We start from the raw sequence: 14,199 nt of genomic DNA on the forward strand, positions 1-14,199 counted from the left end.
ATGGATACAAAATAAATCTGAAGGTCAGAATATTGCAATTTAGATGAAAAAAAAAAGTTTACTCTTTTTAATTTGTTTTGAAGTCCTTTTTATTTCCAGCCCTTTCTCTCCTCTCAAAGGCTGCAGCGGAGTCAAAAGGCCTCGCGCCTCGCTGACCCTGATATTTATATCGATTTGAGAAATATTGTTTTGTTCAAAACAAAAACAAAAAAACAGGGAGGCGCAAGAGAACGATAAAAGGATTACGGTCGTATTGCATTTCCATGTCAGTTCTCCTTGCATTTAAATGCATTTTTATCTTTATTAATTAATTTTTTTTTCTTATTTTTTTGATAAGTGAGATCTTTTCTGTCTGTATTTCCCCTTGCCTCCTCTTACTTCTTCCTAATGAACACCATAATATTTTCTTTGGAAGCTTGAATTTTAAGTCAGTGGCCTCTTTGGTGGGCTTGTTCCAAATGAATAGGGTTCTTCAACTTCTTCATCTGGATAATAATAATAATAATCTATATTCGTATTATCTTCTGTGGCTTCTGTCTAATGAACATCATAATATTCCTTGAAAGCTTGAATTTCAAGTTAATGGCCCCTTTTGTGGGCTTGTTCCAAATAAATAGCGTTCTTCATCTTCTGGATAATAATAATAATAATCTATATTCGTATTACCTTCTGTGGCTTCTGTCTAATGAACATCATAATATTCCTTGAAAGCTTGAATTTCAAGTTAATGGCCCCTTTGGTGGGCTTGTTCCAAATGAATAGGGTTCTTCATCTTCTGGATAATAATAATAACCTATATAATAATAATAATCTTTATTCGTATTACCTTCAGTTGCTTCTGTCTAATGAACATCATAATATTCTTTGGAAGCTTGAATTTCAAGTTAATGGCCCCTTTGGTGGGGTTGTCCCATATGAATAGGGTTCATTTTCCCACCTCAAATCCCCACACTGCAGCAGCAGTAACTGATCATGATACGGAGCCAATGATTTTTCATCGCCGTTGGGGAGACACGAACCCGCGACATCCGAGTGTCAGACCACGACACTAGCCACTGTACCAGCGGACCAGCTAAAAGAAGTAAGAGAAAGGTTAGGTTAAACGCACAAAAAAATATGAAATGTAGTCATGGCCTCAAAAGATAAGTTAGATCACAAATTAACACAGATGTACGATGATCAGACGCAAAGATAGAATTTATAGATAATAATAGAGATACCAGACGAAGATATTTTCTCTCCAATACCGTCTCACGATTCAGCGTCGTCTTGGGAAACCTAATTATTCCCTCTCCACCTTTTGTCGTGAGTTCGGGACGAATCGGCCGCATTATTTTCGGCCGTGAACCTGTTAGGCCGTCACAACTTTAGGCCATGTGAAGTTTAGGCCGTAAGGCATGGCGGAAGCTCCTTGGGACGCCATGTTTAATACTAGCCCCCCCTCGAGGATCAGGTATTATATATATGAGAGGGAATATGTGAAATCCAGGGATTTCACGCAGTCCCTAGAGAATCTGTGAAATGACCAGTTCGTTTGGGAGCACTTCATCCCCGAGGACTAGTACTGAACACGGCGAAACAGTGATTCATTTACAATGTTTCGCCGTGTTTAGTTCTAGTCCCTGGGGGTTTAAATGTATTTCGCCGAGTTTAGTACTAACCCCAGGGCGATTAAATGTCCGTAAGTGCATTTGATTCCCCAGGGGCTATCATTAAACACGGCAAAACATATTTGACCCTCCCCCCAGGGGCTAGTACTAAACACAGAGAAAGTGTAGATGAATCACTGTTTCGCCGTGTTTAGTACTAGTCCTCGGAGATCAAATGTTCTCTAGAGAATTGGTCATTTCACAAATTCCCTGGGATTTCGTGAAAACCCTGATTTCACATATTCCCTGTAACATATATACCCATTTCGGCCGTTTGCCAGTTTGGATGTTACGGCCTAAACGACCAGGACCCTTTGTCAGTTGGTACCTTTAACATTTCATAAATTCTATTTTTTTTCTGTAAAAGAAAACTATTGTGCCGGCTTTGTCTGTCCGCCCGCACTTTATTCTGTCCGCACTTTTCTGTCCGCCCTCAGATCTTAAAAACTACTGAGGATAGAGGGCTGCAAATTGGTATATTGATCTTCCACCCACCAATCATCAAACACACCAAATTGCCTCAGTAGTTTTTATGCTATTTAAGGTTAAAGTTAGCCATAGTCGTGCTTCTGGCAACTATATGGCACATGCCACCACCGTGCCGTGGTTAAAGTTTCATGGGCCGCGGCTCATACAGAATCATGCCCAAACCACCGAAAGATAGATCTAGTTTCGGTGGCCTTGATTGTACGCTGTAGCGGCTGTACAGAAAACTCGATTGCTCCCCAAGAAGAAACTTCGGCATTTTTCATTTGTTTTAAATGTAATTTCACCCTTAAGTCAGATGTTTACTTAGAATATATTTTCCCCTGTTTTCCGTTCAAGGAAAGTTCATCTTTGAGTGTTTTCCTTGGGTCAACTTGGAAAGTTCAATAAAAATCAATAAGAAAAAATGTTTTTCCACTTTCCAATATCGTTTTCCACTTTGTTTACCTTTCATAAATTATCAATTGTACCTGCAAACATTCCCGTGTGTGTAAACACTCGTATTTGTATTGCATTCATAAACGTGTGTCCAATATGGTATGCGTGGTGTATGTGTTTATGTATATATGCATATATGTGTGTATGTAAATATATATATGTATGTACTGTATATATATACGTATGTATGTATAACTGAATCACGAAAATATGGAACGTGATGAATATATAAATAAAGGCAATGCCACGAAGGAGAGAGATACGACGGAGTGGTGCTAGGCCTTTCGACTTACTGTCCTTTACTTCTATACACACACACACACACACACACACACACATATATATATATATATATATATATATATATATATATATATATATATAACTTCCTTCCTTGACCCCATATTTTTGTAATTATCTTCAACGTCGGCCTCCGAAAAAAACTGTGCTACATACATGAGTCATTAATTGATCAGCACTAAAAAAAAAAACACACACACACAAAATCGCGTCGTGATCTCATTACGTAGATGTAAATCAGGTCTCCGTTGTGCTGTTATGGGAAAAACAAAAACAAAAAAAATTTTTTTTTAATTATTCTCTTTGATGGTTTTTTTATTATTATTTTTTTTAGATTCTCTGTATCTCTGGGGCTTGCTATGGGATTTGGGGAGGGGAGGGGGTATGGAAGAACGAGGATTGGATTTTTTTTTTTTTTTTTTTTTTTTTTTTTTTTTTGCCGCTGCTCATTGTATTCGACAACTGTGATTCATCGTCATTAAATATTAACGTATTCGGCTTGTTGCTGTTGTTGTTTGGCCGTGATTCTAGATGTTGTTTTGTTACCCTTGTTATTTTATTGTTGTCACTGTCGATAATTGCTGTTGTTGTTGTCATTGCTTTTTTACTCAGTAATGTCCAAAACAGATCATAATAAATTCTCAAGTTGCAGTCCAGTTTTCAAAATCCGAAAAAAAAAAAATAAGACCCGTAGAGGGGTGGTACCGTCAGTGCACCCGACGCGGTACACTGTAGGCATTACTTAAGGTTCTTTGCAGCGTACCTTCAATCCCTTTCATTCCTTTTACTCTACCTCCAGCCACATCCTCTTTCTGCCATCTTGCTTTATCTCAACCCTCTCCTAACGATTGATTCATAGTGCAATCAGCATTACGGAGTGCTCTGATACGCTAATGCATTACTTCACCGTTATGTCGACATAGCCGCGGAAAACCTAATTTTAGAAATAATTTTTAAGGTTATTTTGTAAAGGGAAGTTTTCACTGCAAGTTCGGCGGGTAAGAAAAACCAAGAAAATGGAAAAACCAGGAAAATGGAAAAACCAAGAATATCGAAAAATCAGGAAAATGGAAAAACCAAGAATATCGAAAAATCAGGAAAATGAAAAAAAAAAAACAGGAAAATGGAAACACCAAGAATATCGAAAAATCAGGAAAATGGAAAAACCAAGAATATCGAAAAATCAGGAAAATGGAAAAACCAGGAAAATGGAAAAATCAGGAAAATGAAAAAAAAAAGGAAAATGGAAAATGGGAAAATGGAAAAACCAAGAATATCGAAAAATCAGGAAAATGGAAAAACCAGGAAAATGGAAAAATCAGGAAAATGGTGATGAGAGTATGTATGTATATCGTTGCAATGTAATAGAAAAGCTAAGCTTACTCCGTATGAAACTCCATTGTTCAGTCTAGATTATCTTAATCAGTGTGGTCCTGCCGAACTAAAATTAGGCTACAATATCACTTCCTTCAATGAAACTGCACAGTGCCCCGCGAATGTCATACGGTTCTAAGTAGACCACCTGAAGCGCTGGTGTTAATTTTTTTCGGGTCATTTCAAGATTAGCGAACCCACTCACAGCAGGGTTCGCTATTCTTTACAAGGGTATTATTGGGTTCGTTGTTGTTTACATGGAAATAATCGGGTTCGCTGTTCTAGACATGAACACTTCGGCACCAGACATTTGATCCCCCATGGGCTAGTACTAAACACGGCGAAACAGTGGAGATGAATCGCTGTTTCGCCGCGTTTAGTACTATCACCCTCATGTGGAATTGGAGTTCGGACCGGAAAGGGTTGGCCATTCTTTGCATGGGGAGCATTGGATTCGTCGCTGTTCTTGACATGGAGGTGTTGGGTTCGCTAATCTTGACATGATCCATTTTTTCTTGGGTTAAAGTAAATGTAGATGGCGCTACGAAATTGCCGTTCATTGCTTCATTCTGACCTCTGGCCAGTTCACCTTTGGTCCCTACTGTTTCAGTGTGCGAATTTGTAGGTTGCGAACTGTTGGTGTACACAAACATTGCCTCCGGAACCTGAAATCAGCTGATTATCCAAGAATTAATGCTGGAGAAGACTAGCATAATGATGAATCGTCGACACACGATTGTCAGGAGATACGCACCCTCTTGCGTAAGTAAATAGAAGGCGTCTCCGTGCTAATATGCCTCTGATGATAGACCTAACTTTGTTACTTTTTAGTGCCGTATAATTGTAGCCTAATATTTATCCGCCTCTCCATTAACATTAATCATTATTCGGTGGTTTTTGGTACAGAGGTAGGCTAGGCTAGGCTATGGAGTCCCTGTGATACTATAGGTTACTTCATCCGCTTCTAACTTGGGAAGATTATAGTTAGGTTAGGTCTAATACCCAGAAAACTTGCTTGGGAAAAACTGCGTGCAATGCTTGGCCTTGCCTTTAGGACTTAATGTCTCTTCCAGTCACAGAGGAGTGGTTTGGCTTATTCGAGTGTACTAAGTAAATCTGATAATGTTCTCCTGAAATTCAGAAAGCTGGTTTACTTCATATCCTAATGCAGACCAGATCTAAAAAGAAAGAGGTGGGTATGAACTGAAAAATACCAGTCTTTTTGAAAGCATTGGCTTCTACAGTAGTGCCAAGTTGCAATAACAAGCAGTAGCTTGTAGACATTTTAACTCTGCGTTTATGTTCATAATTCTGCCTGAGGCCCATATTCCTGGACATATCTGATGTACATAACCATACAAGATTTGTGGCTTTAACTATTAACTTTCCCCAAAAGCTATTTTATGTTATTCTGTGTTGTATACATTACATACTTATTCGCTTGTCCACCTGTTAAATATTTATATCAGGGTATAATCTTGCTGGTAAGACTGATATTCCAATTATAATTCTTAAGGAAAAAAATTGATTCGCTTGCCTAGTTCCATGCACAGCCAGTCACAGATTACCACCCCCCAAACCAACACACTTTTGGCAATACTTTTTCCGGATATTTTTTTTTTTTTATTATTATAGGAGGAAATATTTTTATATTTCCCAGCTTCTGACACATGCGTTGGTGTGCAATAAATTCTCTCGTTTTATTGAAGGTTGTCGTAAAAAACTTGAGACCCACCAATAATTAGCAATAACTTTTGTCTATTTTTTGGTGGGATTTTGGAAATAACTGTAAATGGTAAAAGTCAGAGCTATGAAATAGATGATTTTAACATTTCCGCTCCCCCTCTGGTGTATTTTTAGACGCCTCCTCCTCCTCCTCCTCCTCCTCCTCCTCCTCCTCCTCCTCCAATCTTATTTGGAATCATTTGGCCCTTGACAGGGGCTAAACCTTCCGAAATCTTTCACCCCAACCTCTGGTGACATTTCTTTAACTGCATCTTTTGCAGCTGCAGCAACGAAGTTTAAATCTATATCTGTCTTTCCACCTCTGATTTATTATTACAATCATTCTTACATTAAATGACCATTTAATGTATTCAGGTTACAGGTTATGTTTGAAAATCCTCCTTTTTTTATATTCCCGTACGGGGGGGTAGCGCCGTCAGAGCACCTCGTGTGGCGTACTGTAGGCTTCACTCAGGTTTCTTTGCAGCGTCCCTTCCTTAGGCCCCTGGCTGCAACCCCTTTCATTCCTTTTACCCTACCTCCGTTCATGTTCTCTTTCATCCATCTTACTTACCTCAACCCTCTCCTAACAAACCTTTTTACGGTCAGTTTCAGTTTCAGTGCAGAATGGCCTCATCAGAAGTCACAGCTCTTGCTTGTCCTGTGGCCTGAAATCTATATTCTCTTCTCTTCTACGTATATCTTTTTTGTTTTGAAAACCTCGTTGGTCCCTTGTCCAAATCACCCATTGTGAATCCACCACAGTTTCGAATCTTCTCTGCCTTTATTTTATTATTATTATTCAGGAGGTGAACCTTATTCAAATGGACAAAGCCCACCGAAGGGGCCACTGACTTGAAATTCAAGCTTCCAAAGAATATTATGGCGTTCATTAGGAAGAAGTAACAGTAGCTAACAGGAAATACAGAAAGAAGAAATAGATGAATAAACAAATAGATAAAAATGTAAGTAAACTATCGAAATGCAATGAGAATTGTGTCAGGGTAGTAACGCGTTGCATCTTCGTTTGAACTCATAAAATTCCAATTGCACGGCATCCTCAGTAGGAAGATTGTTGATCCTCTGTGTTCTCGTCATTCCAGATGTCGACGGTATGGGTGCTACTCTTCGTGATCAACCTGCTTGTGATGTTTGTGAATCTGGGCTTCGTTTTCAACAACAAACAGGACCAGCAACAAAAGCTTCAAGGTCGTCCCAGGCAGCAGCTTGCGCCTCCTCATCAGCCGCACTCGCCGAACGAGTCGCCACACAAACTGATGGTTCAGGAAAATTTTGCCGTTCTCCGTGGGGCACGTGGGGATTCGCCGGTAAGCTGTGACACGTTCGAAAGAAAGATAAAATTATTGGAATTGTGGGAGTTTTTTTTTTTTTTATTTGCCTGGGGTTTTCTTCCCTTGTAGAAGGAGTGGTCCCAAGGATGTGTTACCTTTCTCATTAACAAGATTAATATATATAAATATATATATATATATATATATATATATATATATATATATATGTGTGTGTGTGTGTGTGTGTATATATATATATGTTTGTGTGTGTTTGTGTGAAACTTTTGTGCTTGAGTCTGTCATATGTGTAACGATATTTAATATATGACACCAGAATGACAGGAGAATCGGCCAATTTGTATTTTTTCCGTTGTCATCCAGCGACGCAAAATCAAACAATGTGCATTAGGTAGCTTCCCCGTCCAATAGCAGAAGTATCTGTTCAATCTTACACATTCTCACTTAAAGGATATTCGTTAAAACTTGAAAATACTAATTACCCAACAAGTGTCTTTCTTTGTCATCAACTTACAGGGCGAAAGAAGTGACTGTTTAGATGTGTTGGGCATCGCCGATGGGTCAGCCCCGCAGGGGGTTAGTAGTGCCGTCAGTGCGCCTCTCACGGTGAGCTGTAGGCATTACTGAAGGCTCTTTGCAGCGTCGTCCCTTCCTTAGGCCCTTAGATGGAACCCCTTTCATTCATTTTACTGTACCTCTGTTCATATTATCTTACTTTCACCAACCCTTTTGTAACAATTGTTTCATAGTGCAACTGCAAAAGTTTATCCTCCTGTTACACCTTTCAACCCTCCTTTACTCTCAATTTCCCATTCATGGGTCCCAGCGTTTGCTTGGCATTTGGCTTAACTTTTATATCCCATTCCACTCGAGAGGGGTCGGGAATTCTTGAATGGGAGAGGAATGGGATGTAGAGGAATTACAGAGTTAACAACGAAGGCAATTGACCTCAGAAACGCCCTCGGGGTGCTAAAGGACTCCAGCTGTAATGGGTTGTTAAGCCCAGCAGTTGCACTGTCAGGCCCTGGATTTGAATAGGTTTTCATTCACAAAATTTAATTCTTGGATAAAGGAAAGGTCTCCGTTGGCGGGGAGGGGGAAGGTTAGTGCCGTCAGTGCGCTGTAGGTATTGCTTAAGGTTCTTTGCAGCGTGCCTTCGACCCCTAGTTGCAACCACTTTCGTTCCTTTTACTGTAACTCCTTTCATATTCTCTTTCTTCCATCTTACTTTCCACCCTCTCCTAACAGTTGATTCATAGTGCAACTGCTTTGAGGTTTTCCTCCTGTTACACCTTTCAAACCTTTCCATTGTAAATTTCCGTTTCAGCGCTGAATGACCTCATAGGTCCCAGTGCTCGTCCTTTGGCCTAAATTCTGTATTCGATTCAGTATTCAATTCGATAAAGGAAGGTGAAATGACTAGATGCGATTTATATCGTTCACGAATTCGTTCAGTAAAATGCCGTTTAATGCATAATCTTGACCCGAACTCTTAAATAGTATCGTTTGTGTAAGTTAGCCATCTGAGCCCGCTTGAATGATTGATTGATATACGCAGAATGGCGTTGCAGCGACGAAGGTGTTTGACTTGACGATGCATGATTAAGAACGTCCCACAGAGCAGTTTGTTTTTTGCGTATAGCAAGACAAAATGAATTATAATAAGCGTTCCTCTGTTTGCTCCAACTGTGGAACTGTTATGTCACAAAGGTGTGGAACTGTTCTATCACAAGACTGTGGAACTGTCTTGTTTTCACAAGAATGTGGAAAAGTTGCATCATAAGACTGTGGAACTGTTCTGTCACAAGACTGTGAAACTGTCCTGTTCTCACAAGAGTGTGGAACTGTAATGTCATAAGATTATGGAACAGTTGTCACGAAGGGATGGAACTGTTCTAAGACAAGGCTGTAGAACCGTCCTATTTACACAGAATAGTGGAACTGTCCAGTTATCACAAGACTGTGGAACTGCCATGTTTTCACAAGAGTGTGGAACCATTCAATCACAAAACTGTGGAACTGCCCTGTTTTCACAAGAGTGTGGAACCATTCAATCACAAAACTGTGGAACTGCCCTGTTTTCACAAGAGTGTGGAACCATTCAATCACAAGACTGTGGAACTATTACATCACAAGAACTCTCAATGCCCTGCCCTCAGCCACCTCTCTCTCTCTCTCTCTCTCTCTCTCTCTCTCTCTCTCTCTCTCTCTCTCTCAAGAACGAGGGGTGCATGTGTCCCCTGCTAAATGAGTAGAACCTCTTCCGGAGCTTCCCGGAGCCTGCGAGGACGAGGGGAAGAAGAACCCTTTATGTCCAGACCCACTTTCCCCTGATTAAAACGGAGTGGGATGTATTTGGGATCCTCTCATGTCTAGCCGGAGGCCATCGTGTCCTGAGACTTCCCGAGGTTTATGTGTGCTTCTGGGAGAAGATGACTCTTGTTTGGTGACGTGATGCCTCGTTGAGGTACTTCGGAAATAAATAGGAATGGACTTGAGAAAAGACTCTCTCTCTCTCTCTCTCTCTCTCTCTCTCTCTCTCTCTCTCTCTCTCTCTCTCTCTCTCTCATATATATATATATATATATATATATATATATATATATATATATATATATATATATATATATATATATATATATATATATATATATATATATATATATATATATATGTGTGTGTAGTAAGATTGAAAAATGAGGATATACAAAAAAGTAAAAACTTGACGTAGAGAAATGGATGAGGTATTGTAACGTTTGGTTATTCGGAAAGAATGTATACCAGAAGTTCGGTGAACAGTTTATGTATTTCAAAAGCACTAGAAGGAAGGATGAGAAGAAGGCATAGAAATGAATACGTGCATACTGAAGAACAATTGTTATGCAGACGAGTTTGCTTTTTTTTCTTCTTATCCTTACGGTTGTAAATGTGGGTTCTTTTTAGCTCCATTAAAACAGTCTCCCTGAGGATGTTGTGCAATTGGAACTTCGAAAATGCAAACGTAGGTACAATGCATTGCTATCGTAATGCAATTGTCTTTGCATTTGAATAATTTACTTACGTTCTTATCAGTTTACTTATTTATTTGTTAACTTGTTTTTTTTTCTTTTTTAATAAGTGATCCCTTCTTTCTGTATTTCCCTTTACCTCCTGTTACTTTTTTCTAATAAACACCATATTCTTTGGAAACTTTAATTTCAAGTTAATGGCCCTTGTGGTGGGCTTGTTCCATATGAATAGGGTTCATCTTCTGAATAATAATAATAATAATAATAATAATAATAATAATAACAATAATAATAATCATGTCTATGTATTCATTACTCATAGTGTATGAGAGGGTATCACTATGCATTGTTTAACTCTCACTCTCCCTCCACAGCAAAAGATGGAAACCTTGAAAAACGATTCGAGGACGATGCCTGCGCACGAAACTCACACGTTCGCCCTTCGGGGGGACGACTGGGAGGACCTCATCTCGTCGTGGCCCGTGTGTCTGTCAACCCAGGCCTCCGCCGACCTCCTCTTCTGGATTGGGGAGCACATCAAGACGTGGAGTGGCCCCATGTCTGTGGCTGTGTACGTCCCCGACTCGGATTTTTACGTCGCTGTGAAAATGATCGAAGTTTTGCTGAGCTGCAGCGAAGACATCAGGAGGCGCGTGTCCTTCCACGTGACTTATCCAGCTGAGTTCCCCCCGAAAGCTATGCCCCTCCACAACCACAAGCTTTTGGGTTATAGCTGCGATCAGCTGGAGATGTACAACGAATACCTCCTGTCAGAAATGAACGGCACTCTGCAGAGTAGACTGCCGATGGACCAGTTTCTCTACCCTCAGAATTTGTTGAGGAACATCGCCAGAGACTCTTGTAAGACTGACTACGTCTTTACGCCAGATGTCGACATGGTCTTAGTGGCTGGTGGCATCGACGTGCACCTCAAGTCGTTCCTCGATCGCCCGGACACGAGGCGGTGCAGGAAATGTGCGTTCGTCATCCCAGCCTACGAGATCAGCACAGAAGCGCCGCACAATCCAGTAGACAAGGCTGAACTTCTGTTGTTCTTGAAAAATAAGTTGGCCAGGCGCTTCCACGCCAAGGTATTCAAGCCCAACCAAGCCAACTCTCAGCTGAAGCTGTGGGAACGCCCCTCTGGAAAGGAACTGAAAGGGAAAAAGGACAGAAAGCTGGAGGCCCCGAGTGACTCCTTGATGCGAGAGGCGAATGGCACCCTCAGAGTGTTGTATGACGTAACGACGTGGCAGAACTTTTGGGAACCTGTGTACGTGGCACGAGCCACCGTCCCGTCATTTGATGAACGATTTGTTGGGTATGGGTGCACAAGGAGCAGCCAGGTTAGTTCTGGTTTGACTGTGCTTGCACTGAGCTTAACTGTGCCTCGTATTTATATTACTAAGTTAAATCTACTTCGTAAGCTAATGCTTTCGTTCCCTCTTGCTGTAGATATACGAAATGCACGTGGCAGGCTTCAGGTGGAGGATGCTAAACTATGCCTTCCTCTGCCACCGAGGATTCCAAGATAAAAGGGCGAGAGATCTCTGGGGCCAGATTAATCGTAATTTTAAATTGTATCAGGTCAGTTACAGTTGCGATTTTGACATTTTCCTCCTTCATAAGCCGTATTCAGAGCTGTTAGCAAGTTGTTCACTAGATAGTTAGTTTCGTTTTAACGAAGGAGAAAAGCTCAACTATTCAAATAATCACTGACAATTTACCATTCTCCTTCTCAGTGGTGAGATCGTTTTCGTACAGATCAAACATAAACTAATGATACCGACTAGCCGGGTCTTCATCATTAAACGAGGTGCCGTAGGGCCAGATAGGAGGGCCTTCAAGAATCAAATACCCCATGAGACTGAGACGGTTTCATTTCTCTTTAATCTCTCTATAACAGTTTTTCGTTGTGATAATGCGCTTGAGTTGCGTTCTTCAATAAACTTAGATCCATCTTTCATTGCTGTGCATTGCTTGTTGACTTCTTTCTAAAAGATTGCTTTAATGTTGTATCAGTTGCTTTTTCACATATGCTGTAGACTTCGTTATTAATTCATTGTTGTTTTAACCTTAAGTTGTGCTATGTATTTTTAATTGATTTTCTGCATATCCTTTGTTATACAAACCCCACGTTACTGTTATTAAACTGCTTTTTTCTCCCCTACTAATTCCAATGCTGTGTGCGACTAATATACCCTGTGGTCTTTCAAGGGGGCGGGGGGCGTGGCGGCAAAGGAAGGGTCATATTTCTCAACTTTTCTTTCATGCATATGTTTATGTATTCCCGTAGGGGGTAGCGCCGTCAGTGCACCACATACAGTGCACTGTAGGCATTATTCAAGGTTCTTAGCAGCGTCCCTTCTTTATAGGCCCCCAGCTGCAACCCCTTTCATTCGTTTTACTGTACCTCCCTTCATATTAATTTTCTTCCATCTTTCTTTCCACCCCCTCCTAACAATTGATTCATAGTGCAACTGCGAGGTTTTCCTCCTGTTACACCTTTCAAACCTTTTTACTGTCATTTTCCCTTTCAGAGTATAATGACCTCATAGGTCCCGGCGCTAGGCCTTTGGTCTGAATTCTACATTCTATTCTCACATATTTATGTATTTACTTATCTCCTCTTGTTCACACTCACAGCTATAGCACAGTACACCTCCTAAGTGTTTTTCCAGCTTACTGTGGAAATGGTCAGTTTAATTTTGAACCGCATTGGTTCAAATAATAAAATAACAATGCTACACTATTTTTTTAACACTGCCAGGCACTGTGAGATGTCAGTTGAATATCTGTTCTCTAAAGGGAATTGACATTTTAACTTCGTTCTGTACTTGTTCAAATAATGAATGAAATAACAAAAATATACTTTTGAAAACTGCGCAGGCATTATGAGATGCCTGGGAATACTTATTCTACAGATATTTCAAGATGGGAATATTAAAATCATCTCTTTTCTTCGAACAGGATTTTAAGAGAGAAGTTGACGAGAAATATGGCGCGCAGGACAGGAAACAAAAAGCTTCAGAGGAAATCTAGTTTTTTTTCTTTTTTTACTTCGTTCAAGAAGTGCAAGTGATGTTATGAGTTTTTTATATATAAATTATACTTCCGTTCCAGAACGTTTTATATTGTTAATATTTGTTATTAAGATTTGTAATTGTTCCTGAATGTTTGCATAATTTTTTTTTTAATAAAGAGAGATACGGATTCATATATGTGTTTTCTCCAGCATGATTTTTTTATTCAATACTGGCATGAAAATAATATTAAGCATTCTCTCTCTCTCTCTCTCTCTCTCTCTCTCTCTCTCTCTCTCTCTCTCTCTCTCTCTCCCAAGGATCCCTTGCGTTTAAAATTCCTTTTAACAGAAATGTTAGCAACACGGTGTGTAAGTTTGTGTATGTGTATGTATGTAAATTTATATGTATGTATGTGCGTGTGTATGTGTGTGTTCGACCGAAACGAAACTAGAGGAGGACGAAGTTAGTCAGGGGATGAAACTCGAGAGCCGGAAGAGACGAAACTTGGAAAGCAATTAACAAGTGAAACTCTGGTGGTGGTGTTGTCGGGCGCATGTTTTTATTTATTTTTATTTCTAAGGTCCCGTACACCCTTTCTTTGTTCTTGTTTTTCCTTTATTCCTTCTTTTGTTGAACTGTGATGCATTTTTTGTACATTCAATAATTCGTTTTGAGTGCGTATATGGGTATACTTAACTAAAATTGTCTTTCAAGAATGTATAAGGTGACGTTACGAGAAGTAGTTTATTTATTCTTTTTAGATCCTTAGATCCTTCTTTTACTCTTTTTTTCCTTTTCATTCTTTTTTGTACTGTGGTGCACTGTGGGCATTACTTAAGGTTCTTTGTGGCGTCATTCCCTTAGGTTCCTAGCTGCAACCCCT

The 14,199-nt window shown here is 39.9% G+C and overlaps 1 protein-coding gene across 6 annotated transcripts in view; it reads left to right on the forward strand.

Moving 5' to 3' along the window:
* The window catches only part of LOC136842887 (beta-1,4-glucuronyltransferase 1-like), a 285,173-nt gene extending 271,666 nt beyond the window's left edge, over positions 1–13,507 (forward strand). For 3 of the 6 annotated variants that reach the window (XM_067110795.1, XM_067110797.1, XM_067110796.1), the window contains 4 exons: positions 7,076–7,300; positions 10,665–11,636; positions 11,746–11,877; positions 13,261–13,507. In XM_067110795.1, the coding sequence (XP_066966896.1) occupies positions 7,076–7,300; positions 10,665–11,636; positions 11,746–11,877; positions 13,261–13,332 (1,401 nt within the window). In that variant the 3' untranslated portion in view covers positions 13,333–13,507. Of the gene's footprint in view, positions 1–4,790; positions 5,010–7,075; positions 7,301–10,664; positions 11,637–11,745; positions 11,878–13,260 lie in introns of those variants that run through there. The other 3 variants (XM_067110794.1, XM_067110798.1, XM_067110799.1) reach the window with 3 other exon arrangements.
* Positions 13,508–14,199: the final 692 nt, after the last annotated feature.

The sequence above is a fragment of the Macrobrachium rosenbergii genome, chromosome 10, assembly GCF_040412425.1.
Source record: "Macrobrachium rosenbergii isolate ZJJX-2024 chromosome 10, ASM4041242v1, whole genome shotgun sequence".
Classification (NCBI taxonomy): domain Eukaryota; kingdom Metazoa; phylum Arthropoda; class Malacostraca; order Decapoda; family Palaemonidae; genus Macrobrachium; species Macrobrachium rosenbergii.